Source organism: Aegilops tauschii, chromosome 2 (genome assembly GCF_002575655.3).
Source record: "Aegilops tauschii subsp. strangulata cultivar AL8/78 chromosome 2, Aet v6.0, whole genome shotgun sequence".
Taxonomy (NCBI): domain Eukaryota; kingdom Viridiplantae; phylum Streptophyta; class Magnoliopsida; order Poales; family Poaceae; genus Aegilops; species Aegilops tauschii.
In genome coordinates this window covers 117,674,095-117,685,932 of record NC_053036.3, presented here as the reverse complement: position 1 = coordinate 117,685,932, position 11,838 = coordinate 117,674,095, and the positions used below count along the sequence as shown (strand labels likewise).

At 46.7% G+C, this 11,838-nt stretch overlaps 1 protein-coding gene across 1 annotated transcript; it reads right to left on the bottom strand.

Moving 5' to 3' along the window:
* Positions 1-10,699: 10,699 nt before the first annotated feature.
* Positions 10,700-11,272, bottom strand: LOC109773618 (uncharacterized). Its single transcript, XM_020332319.1, has one exon. The coding sequence runs from the start codon at positions 11,270-11,272 to the stop codon at positions 10,700-10,702; it is 573 nt and encodes a 190-aa protein (XP_020187908.1).
* Between the last annotated feature and the right edge of the window lie 566 nt (positions 11,273-11,838).

The following is an 11,838-nucleotide window of genomic DNA, read 5'->3' as shown; positions in this document are numbered from 1 at the left end:
TTCATTGAATCGAGATATTTCATTTTGGGTTTGATTCCCGTTTTTGAGTGGGTCAACTATTTGTCATATAGTAAATCGCTAGCAACGAGCATGTAAAAACACATTACTCCCGAGCATCATCTCTCCATCAAAAAAAGAAGTGGCAAACTAATATTTCAAAATTTGATTCGAATCGACTTGGTAAGGTAGACGTGGATGCTCGTTCTCCGAAATTTTGAACGAACCGTTAAACATCCTCTGCTCGGTGGAATTCGCCCGAGCAAATAAATGGGAGACGCGAAATTACCGTCCTATGTGGGACACGCATCAATTGGCACGTTGTACATTGAGGGTAGGTTCGTAACTTCATCCAAGCGCGCCTTCTCCTCGGCCGAAATGACATGTGCCGAATAATTCATAAACCATGGTCGGGAAAACACGCTCTCCTCGCCCGAAATAGCTCGTGCCCACTATTTCAAAACACGCTCTCCTCGCCCTAAATCACTCGCGCCCACTATATTTCAAAACACGCCCTCCTCGCCCGAAATCGCTCCCGCCCACTATTTGGGGAGAAGCAAAGTTACTCTACTATCCCCGACCCTCAGTACACAGACCCAAGCCGAGAAGCCTAAAGGCAGGGGTAGAACTGTAACTCCCCCTCACATTTCAGACAAATGCGTCCGTAAAACATGGTTCCACTCCCCTCCCAATTCCCCCCCCCCCCCATTCATACCTCGTGGGCACCAAATCACCTTCTCCCCGGAAGCTCCCTTCTCCCAAGCCGCGAAACCTCAGCCCCTCCTCCATGGCGCCCCCCACCGCACCAATTTCACAGCCGCCCTCCTCCCTAATGCCGAAGACGCTGTCCATTTGCCGTCGTGCACTGGGCCGTGTGCCTCTTACTCCGTGCTGCTGGAGCTGCCTCGACGACGGCCGCGTGAACCGTACCGGAGCCGATTCACCCCCGCCGTTGTCACGGCGCCGGAGCGGCTCCAACTTCGGATCCGTCCAGAGTCCCGGCGCTGCTTCCCTGTAGCCGTCGACCGTCGCGACATCGATGTTTACCTGCCGCCGGTCGCCACCGCAACCGCGCCGGCCTCACCGACTCGGCAGCTGGACCTGCCTACTTCACCATGCCGCCAGATAGGTCACACCCTCATCTCAAATCACTTTATTTAGGCGTCAGTTGTCTGAATTTTTATTCTGGGCCAATCGATTCCTAATGGGAAGCAGCACCCCTCGAGGCGGCGGAGCTCCTAGGCTGCCGGTTGGCTGGTGTCTAACGTAAGGGTGCCGCAAGTTCGCCGCGGAAGCAGTGCTTAGATGTCTATCTTAGAGTTGTGTGGGTTGAAGGTACTGCCGCCGCCGGATCTGGATGACGGGGAGTCTTTGTGGATTGGCCCGGCACAACCACGGCAGTGCGGTGGGGCGGGGAGCGGGGTTTTGGCCGGGGCCACAGACGGCGGAGGCAGGCTGCTCTGCCGTTGGTCGCTGGCTCTTCGGGGAAGATTCCTAACAGTGTCAGCCGGGAGGCACAAGACGGCCATCAAGCCATCCGGCGTAGATTGGACAGTACCAAAATAAAATAAAATCGTGTGACCCCAATTTAGTCTTCAATCAGCAGATGTGTGACCACTCACGTACCTTGTTGTTGATCTCTTAGTGTATTTCTTCAGATCAAAGAGATGTGTCGTTCTTAACATTATGCGTTATCTGCATCTTCAGCCACACCGTCTTCCGACTCACCGCAGCTGCTCCAACAAGGGAAGCATACACCAGAAGGAAGCTATAGCCCCCACTCAACAGTTCCCTGCATCGAATGCGCGTGACCGACATGGACAGCCACAACAACTGCAGGGCCATCGACAAGTCAGCACATGATGCTCACTCCTATGGATGGCGGCCAGATAGGTTGTACCCTCATCTTACTTGTGTGCAACATTTATGGCTTTGTTATTCATCTAAGCATGGAAAATAGATTATCACATTTCACTGTATATTCATGCTGATATCTTACGGGTCTTGTTCAGGAGTTAACGTTGTTCCATAGTTCAGCTAAGATACTTTTTCTTTAGGTAACGTTGTTCCATAGTTACCATCCATCAGCCAATGCTATCCCACAGGCTGGTGATTATAGTATTATACCTCTTCTAGTATTACCTATGTTGTTCTTTAATACTTTTGTGTTCCATCTAATTAATCTCGAGTGCAAACGATACATATTCTGTAGCTTTCATCTGTGTTCCTACTATTTATGTCGTCTCCTACAGGCACTCATTACATAAATGTAATTACTAGTTGTCTTCCATGCATGTCAGATATAATTGCACACACTTGATATATCCACAAGAACCTCACGGAGCAATGTAAAGGCCAATAAACTTGATGTCAATGATACCCAATATGACGGAACATGTAAAGGCAGTTCTTCAGAAGACTTGCAGAAAGATGTTGAATCCTCTTCACCCCACAAAGTCCTTGCTCTAACTCGGCCCGTGATATGGGTACAACATGCATATAATGTCCTGGAGTGTATCTACTCTGTTGCAATGCCATGTGCTTAGCATGCTGATCATGCATGTAAATATGTCATGCCTTCCTGTTTTTCAGTACCTATTCCATTCATGATAACATGTTTTCAAATTCAAGTATTGTCATTCTACTCTATCGCAATGCCATCTGCTTAATTTGGACATCATGCTTCTGAATACCTTATGCATTGTTATTCATCAGTATGTACTTCATCTGTCTACCATACCATGTTTTTTTACATTGAAGTGATGTTCTAGTGCTCTGTTGCAATGCCATCTTAGTTTCCCAATCATACACGTGTATGTTGCCTTAGTTTTTTCTGTATGTATTCCGCTAGCATACAGTTTTACATTCAACTAGTGTTTTTTTACTGTGTTGTCCTATCGTATCCCTAGCTCTTACACCATACTCCCTCCGTCCAGATTACATGTTGCCGAAATGGATAAAAAAGGATGTATCTAGAACTGAAATACGCCTAGACCCATCCATTTTTTCCGGATGGAGGGAATACATGTCAATATGTCATGCCTTTCTATTCTTCAGTACATATTCCATCTCTCTGTTGTAGCATGTTTTATAATTGAAGCACCATTCTTCTATACAAGGCATGCAAGGGGAAGACGACTATGATAGAATCTGAAGGGTTACAAACCAGGTCTTTGCAAAAAATCCAAACGCCAGGAGATAATAAACCAACTCCAGTTTTTATAGATACTGCTCCAGCACAGAGAAACCCAACTCCTGCTGATAATAAGTAGATTCCAGTGACCAAAGAACTAGTCCGCTCCAGTCCAGCAAAAATATGTCAACTCCATTCTAAGAAGCGTGTGTGTATCCTTGCATCATGAAATTTTATAGCATGCTGATCATATTTTCTACATGTTTCTTACCCATCTCTCTTTTAGAAAATAAGCTTAACAGATAGAAGAATTTCTGCACTGGTATCGTCTGTGAGGAAAGATTCTTACAGGAATTCTCTGTGCTCCAATGCAGATGTAAGTACCTGTTGTATATCAATATATTTTTACATCACCATGTATTTTTATATCGGCGTGAATCCAACCTCTATCTGATCTAAATTTAGTTGTAGCAAAATGTATGATTAAAGGCCACAATGTTGACTTTTGTAAGGAAAACTGCCTGATAGTTTTGCATCCTGAGCTGCATGAGTGTACTATCTCATATCAGTGGGTTTGAATACTTTGGTTCTGCAGTGAGTTTTCAGTGTTTTTTTACTGTGTTGTCCTGTCGTATCCCTAGCTCTTACATCATACTCCCTCCGTCCGGATTACATGGCGCAGAAATGGATAAAACTGGATGTATCTAGAACTGAAATACGCCTAGACCCATCCATTTATTTCCGGATGGAGGGAATACATGTCAATATGTCATGCCTTTCTATTCTTCAGTACCTATTCCATCTCTGCTATAGCATGTTTTATAATTGAAGCACCATTCTTCTATATAAGGCATGCAAGCGGAAGACGGCTACGTTAGAATCTGAAGGGTTAGAAACTAGGTCTTTGCAAAAGATCCAAACGCCAGGAGATAATAAACCAACTCCATTTTTCATAGATACTACTCCAGCATAGAGAAACCCAACTCCCACCGATAATAAGAAGATTCCAGTGGCCAAAGAACTAGTCCGCTCCAGTCCAGCAAAAGAATGTCAACTCCATTCTAAGAAGCGTGTGCGTATCCTCGCATCATGAAATTTTATAGCATTCTGATCATATTTTCTACATGTTTCTTACCCATCTCTCTTTTAGAAAATAAGGTCAAATGATAGAAGACTTCCTTCATTGGGATTGTATTCGAGGAAAATATCTTGCGGGAATTCTCTGTGCTCCAATGCTGATGCAAGTACTTGTTGTATTCACTATATTTTTACATCAGCATGTATTTTGTTAATCGGCGTGAATCCAACCTTTATCTGATCTAAAATTAGTTGTAGCAAAATGTTAAAGGCGCCAATGTTGATTTTTGTAAAGAAAACTGCCTGGTAGTTTTGCATACTGAGCTGCATGAGTGTATTATCTCATATCATGCACATTACTGAATTGTAGTGCTGCTCTGGTTGCCCATTCATTCATTGTGTCAATGTTGCTTTCGTATTACCTTACCTGGCTGATGATAGTTGTGCCATATTGTGTTAATTTGGTGTTGGCTAGTTTCCCAAACGTTCGTTGTGCCAATGTTGCTTTCCTATTATCTGACTTGGCCAATGATAGCAATGCTAGTGTGTTAATTTGGTGCAGGCTGATGAAGATAAGAAGACAAACTCTGAAAACAGCAAGGCAACCCCATTGTTTCTTTCCAATAAATATAGGCCAGGTAATATGGCAATAACTCATGATTAATCTGTTTGGTTCCCCTCCTAATTTATGTTATGATGCAGTGGTCGAGACACTCTCCACTATCAATAATACAAGCCTGCCAAAATCGCCATCTGAATCTGCTCAATATCCTCTGTCTCGAATGCAACGGAAAAAATGTATGTTTGTGAACCAATTAATGGCTGAAGCAATGATGGAAATGGTGGAGGAATCAGAGGTGCAAAGTCGTGCGACACAACAATTGATCAATGTTTTCAGAGACATTGTAGCAAAGCAGCAAGAACTTGCCCACATGCTTATGGGCGTCATCCGTGCTGAGGTTGCAGATTGTGACGTTGTAGATCGTTAGGTTCTGTTCATTTATTTGCACTGGCATCAACCTTTGATTGCCCAGTGGATGTAATTTCCTGTAATATATGCTGGATGTGCAACGTTTTTCCCTGTATGCCGTACCTTTGCTTGATCGGTTTTGGTCCTGTGCATAATTGCTCGTCGTAATGGGCTCAAATTATCTAATTTGGCCTAAAGACATGTACGAACTTTAGTGGGCCCATTAAGTTAATGGGCCGTTACCAGGCCGAAAGTTAATGGTCGGCCCTCTTAACTCCCGGGTCGTTAACAGGCCGACATCGAAGCGGGCAACAGGTGGACCCAATTGATTTCACGGGTCGTCAACAGGCCGTTACTAAGTTCGGGCTACATATGGCCCAACTATACTGTGGGCCTTTAGCGGGCCGAAAGAGACAGCGGGCTTGTACTGGACCATGAAGAGCATGGGCCGCTAAGAGGCCGAAAGTCAGGTCGTATTGTAAATGGCCCAACTGTGTTGTGGGCCTTTAGCAGGCCGAAAGAGAAACCGGGCTGGTATTGGACCATGAAGGGCATGGGCCGTTAAAAGGCCAAAACTCAGGTCCGACTACAAATGGCCCAACTCATTTATGGTCCGTTAATAGGCTGAAAGGCACACATGGCCGGGAATTGGCCCAACACTTAAAATGGGTCGCTAAAAGGCCAAAACTCATGTCCGACTACAAATGGCCCAACTGATATATGGGCCGTCAACAGGCTGAAAGACACACCGGGCCAGAAATTGGCCCAACACTTAAATGGGTCGCTAAAAGGCCAAAACTCAGGTCCGACTACAAATGGCCCAACTGATTTATGGGCCGTCAACAGGCTGAAAGACACACCGGGCCAGAAATTAGCCCAACATTTAAATGGGTCGCTAAAAGGCCGAAAGATGTACATCGTGAAAATTGGCCCATCCATTGAATGGGCCGTTAACAGGCCGAAATCTCATCGGGCCGATATTGAGCCCAAATATATAGCGGGCTATTAACGGGCTCGAACTGACGATGGGCTTCAATGGTTTCAAATCTTTAACGGGCCGTTGACGGGCCGAATTAGCACATCTCGTATGGGTCGTGGGCTTAAATGGACCTGACACAAGTAGGCCTTATATGGGCCGGCCTGCTAATTTTTACTGGGCTGGCCTTTTTCACCGGAATGGGCCACTGTTGGGCCGTGCCACGTGTCGACCTATCATAGGCGCCTCCTGTCCAATGAGTGGATGACATCTGTCCCAACGGTGAGGCAACACGTGTTTCCTCCGGCCAATGATGATTTTACACGTGGAAAATCCCCATTGGTCCGGGCTGTTAACGGGTTATCGGATCCAAAACCGGACCCGATAGCTTAACGGCGTTCCGTTACGGTGGATGCCACGTGTCGGTCACCCTTGACGAAAGCACTTCTATGACGCGCGATTTATCGTCATGGAAGTGGACACTTCCGTGATGATAATTTTGGTAATGTCATGAAACACTTCTACGACAACACAGGTATGACTATCTTGATTCTGTCATAAAATCGTCATGGATGTACATGCATGACAAAAAACGCGACCTACTGTGACAAACACGTATCATCACGGAAGTGTATTTTTTTGTAGTGTTTCCTTCTCCAACTAGGAGGGGGAAGGAAGGGAAGAGGGAGAGAAGGAAAGGGGGGCCGGCCCCGTCCCCAATTCGGAATGGGCTTGGGGGGCGCCCCTCCACTTGGCCGCCTCCTCCTCTCTTCCACCATGGCCCATGAAGGCCCATTAACCCCCCGGGGGGTTCCGATAACCCCCGGTAGTCCGAAAAATGCTCGAACTCATCTGAAACCTTTTCGGTATCCAAACATAACCTTCCAATATATCAATATTCATGTCTCGACCATTTCGAGACTCCTTGTCATGTCCGTGATCACATCCGGGACTCTGAACTACCTTCGGTACATCAGAACACATAAACTCATAATACCGATCGTCATCAAACGTTAAGCGTGCGGACCCTGCGGGTTCGAGAACTATGTAGACATGACCGAAACTCATCTCCGGTCAATAACCAATTGCGGAACATGGATGCTCATATTGGCTCCCACATATTCTACGAAGATCTTTATCGGTCAAACCGCATAACAACATACGTTGTTCCCTTTGTCATCGGTATGTTACTTGCCCGAGATTTGGTTGTCGGTATCACTATACCTAATTCAATCTCGTTACCGGCAAGTCTCTTTACTCGTTCTGTAATGCATCATCCCGCAATTAACTCATTAGTCACATTGCTTGCAAGGCTTATAGTGATGGTCATTACCGAGAGGGCCCAGAGATACCTCTCCGATACTCGGAGTGACAAATCCTAATCTCGATCTATGCCAACTCAACAAACACCATCGGAGACACCTATAGAGCATCTTTATAATCACTCAGTTACGTTGTGACGTTTGATAGCACACAAGGTGTTCCTCCGGTATTCGGGAGTTGCATAATCGCATAGTCAGAGGAACATGTATAAGTCATGAAGAAAGCAATAGCAATAAAACTAAACGATCTTTATGCTAAGCTGACGGATGGGTCTTGTCAATCGCATCATTCTCTAATGATGTGATCCCGTTCATCAAATAACAACACATGTCTATGGCTAGGAAACTTAACCATCTTTGATTAACGAGCTAGTCAAGTAGAGGCATACTAGGGACACTCTATTTTGTCTATGTATTCACACATGTATTAAGTTTCTGGTTAATACAATTCTAGCATGAATAATAAACATTTATCATGATATAAGGAAATATAAATAACAACTTTATTATTGCCTCTAGGGCATATTTCCTTCAAAATATACTCCACTAACCGGTTATAGGGATCGGTTAGAAATGCCCTTATGTATGTATTTCCTGCATCAATAATGTGGTTACAACATTCATCATTCATGACACTATATATTTTCATCGATCTGGATCCCTACCCCTCATTATGTGAACATTGGCAGTCTACATACATGTGCAGTTAATTATCTTCCCCGTAACTATATTTCATTAAGTCACCAAAGAAGTCTGTTAGCAGCCAATCTGGACATCGTTGCCATTGTTAAGTCACCAAAGAATGCCCTAATCTTTGGACTATTGTTGTTCGTTATTGGAAGCTGGTGTTAGTGTCCAGTGGCACGGTCCACGACGCGCCACGCGAAGCGCTGCGCCATGGGCTCACTCATGCTCTCTACGGAGCAAAGGTGCAAAAGCTTCACCCTTGATTAGCAAACGCCGTGGGTGATGATGGAGAGGCCGCAGGCGTCGTCGGCGGCGAGGATCTTTCTGAAGGCGTCCGCGCTGCCGGCGTAGCGGTAGGCGGAGGAGGTCTGGACCATCAGCCGCTGGCTGATGACATCGACGGGGGTCCAAAGTCCAGACGACCTGCACGGTGACGGCGGCCGACACCCCGCCGCGGCCGAGGCGACCGCCTACGCCGCGGGCTCCGAGATGTCGAACGGCATCGCGATGGAGCTCTTGGTGGCGCGGCCATGTAGAGCGCGCGCGGGGGCATGGTGCCGGTCAGCGAGGCGTCGAAGCCGCGGTAGAAGCCCTGCAGAAACACATGCCGGTCGTAGCAAATAAACACATGCCTGTCACATCTCGGTGTCCTGCATAGGCTAAATGCAAAATGCTCGGCACTGACCGGCTGGAACGAGCTGGCTCCACTTGGCTGCTTTTCATTGGACCAGGACCAAATTTGCACCTTGAGGACAAGTTGTCGGACCAAATAATCCACTTTTGCGAGTTTTAGGATCAAACCATCACATGCAAGACAAGTTGTAGGACCTGCCATGCTATTACCTCTATTTTCTTCTTTGATCTGTTAGTGAGAACGAAATATGCTTACCCGCTGTGTTCTTGGCGTGTGAATGGATGATAAGCTCTGACTGGCGCATGATAATGGTGTGCTTGTCAAAGCCTAACATCATGTCGCACTAGAACGTATTGGGGGTATATTTCTTCACAACTACAGATACAAATTCAACAATATACTTTTTTTAGCATAAACTTCATATATTTGTAGTTAAATACATGGTCAAAATTGGACCCAAAATGAAAGGAGTCCTAATAAACCCGGACAGAGATAGTACTCAGTACTAATTATATCTAACCACGTTTGTTTGGTTACCTTTCAGCCGATTCATGGGCTGTCCAATGATAGTTGAGAACAATGAGATCTCATCCTTGTAGATTGATGATGTTGAACTTGTTGTTTATTTCGACTTGGCCTAGGATATTTTCTTTTTGGTGCTTTAATTCATCGATCTGGATCCCTATCACTCATTATGTGAACATGGGCAGTTTACATGTGTAGGTAACTATCTTCCCCGTGACTATGGCCCTGTTTGTTTTGGCTTTTGCTTATGCTTTTGCAGCTTTTTCACTTTGGCCAAAAAGCCATAAAAGCTTCTAAATATGTGCTTTTGGAGCTTTTATGAATTTTGGAGCACAAATAGGTTATATTGATTCATCAAAAGCCAAAAAAGCTCCAAAAGCACCTACTTACGAGTTTTTTTTGGCTTTTTAGCCAAAATAAAAAAGCTGTAAAAGCAAAAGCAAAAGCCCAAACAAACAGAGCCTATATTTCATTAATCACCAAAGAAGTCTGTTAGCAGCCAATCTGGACGTCGTTGCCATTGTTAAGTCACCAAAGAATGCCCTAATCTTTGGACTATTCTTGTTCGTTATTGGAAGCTGGTGTTAGTGTCTGATAGACATGAGTGGTGTCAGACGCACGCACTCTCGGTCTTTCCTTGTCGCTGTTCCGTTCAAACGACGCGCAAACAGGCTTGAAGATTCCTTCCTACACCCCGATGAAGTCAGTCAAGCTTCGATGCATTTTCCCAGCTTGAAAAATTTGACTGCCCGTCCGTCTGTCATCTCAATCATCCCCACCATCTCACGCGCTAATTTTCTCCCTCTCTGAGACCACTTTCTTGTCTCTGCTCTTTAAACAGAAGATGGAAAGGGAAGCCGTTGCCCAAACCTATAGAAAATAGCACACGCACTCGTCGGATAGAAAGAAGATGAGATTTCATCTTCAATATCTGATTTTTTTTCTGCTCCTACTAGAAAAGAAAGTGAAAAACAAAAAGGAGAATGCGTAAACAGATGTTCACAAATTAATGTCTGCAAACTAAGAGCATCTCCAATAGCTGCCCAAGGAACGGCGCGCTAAAATTCAGTTTGCAGCGCGTTGATCGTCTGCTTTGGCGCGGCGGGAAGCGCTGGCTCCAGCGGCCGCGGTAAATTTAGCGCGCACGCGTAGCTTCAGCAGGCGCGCTAAAATGCAGCGCGCGCTCTCGCACAAACACTTTGGACTATGGTGCATAGATATTTTGTTCATAGATTAAAATGATACATAGTTTATAGTATAGATAAAAAAGATACAAAAATATTTTATATAGTTCATAGCATAGATAGATAAAAAAAACTACGGTGCAACTACATAATTAAACTACGGTGCAACTAGATAAACTACGGTGCAACTAGAACTACTCCGAGTCGTCCTCATCATCACCCTCGCTGGTGTTGTCCAAGGTACAGATCCACACGTCATCCCAACGATCATCGTCTGACGAGAAGAACGACTTCCCACCGGCATTGACGAGATCGCACTGCGATATGGCCAGTGCCTTCCGCCGACACTTGTCCGCCCGCTCCGCGCGGCGCCTTGCCGTCCTCTCCGCCAAGAAGGCGCACCCGTTGGCGACGTCCTCCGGGTGGCGCCGGCGCCACTCCGCCATGGCTCGCTCGTCCTCCTCGACGATGAGGAGGCGGCGCTGCCGCCGACGGTGCTCCGCACGGTCCAGGTCCGTGATAAGACGAGGAGGAGGGGCGACGGCCTGCGCCTGCTCGCGTGTGTAGACGTCGCGGAAGTTCATCTGCGAGCGAGGCCTTTCTAGGCGCCACGCCGCCGCGTCGTACACGCGGGCGGCCTTGTGCGGGGTCTCGAACGTGCCGAGGCCGAGGCGGACATCGCCGGACCGGATCTCAGCGTAGTAGGCACCGGAGGGGCGCTCGTGGACGCCGCGGTAGCCCAAAGATCCTCGGCGGCGCGGCGGCATGGTGGCGCGGTGGCGGCGGGGCAGGGAAACGACAGAGGAAGCGGCGAGAGCGCGCGTGGCAGTGCGGATAGGGATGGGGGGCGTGGCTAGCGCCGCAATTTATAGGCGCGCCGGAAGCAGCGCCAAATCTAGCGCGCGACCGTCCGCTTTCTCCCGCGCGCGGGCAATCGTTTCCCCGCGCTAGTTTCCCGCTTCCGCTGGAGCGTGCAAAAACGTCCCGTGTGTTATACTGTCAGTTTACCGCGCGCGAGCGTTTTTTAACGCCGCTGTTGAAGATGCTCTAATGGCAGAATCGAAGTTAACCTGAAACCTAAATATAGCTCAGGACGCATCAATCAGTTCAGGCGGTACTGGAGCTCACTAGGCTGCTATCATGTGTCCCACACGTTGACCCAAATATTTAACTAATTTTAGCAACCTCAAGGCCAAAAGGGCAAACAAACAGAGAAAGACCGTTCGAGAAAGTGTTGAACTGGTCAGCAGTTTGGCTATCGTTTGGACTTTCTGATCTCACTTACATCTCTGTCTGGACGGTCTAAGCAGAGAAAGAGACCGTGGACCGGTCC

Bases quoted from the DNA above. Each gene is read 5' to 3' on its own strand.
- LOC109773618 (XM_020332319.1), bottom strand. From the start codon at position 11,272: ATGCCGCCGCGCCGCCGAGGATCTTTGGGCTACCGCGGCGTCCACGAG.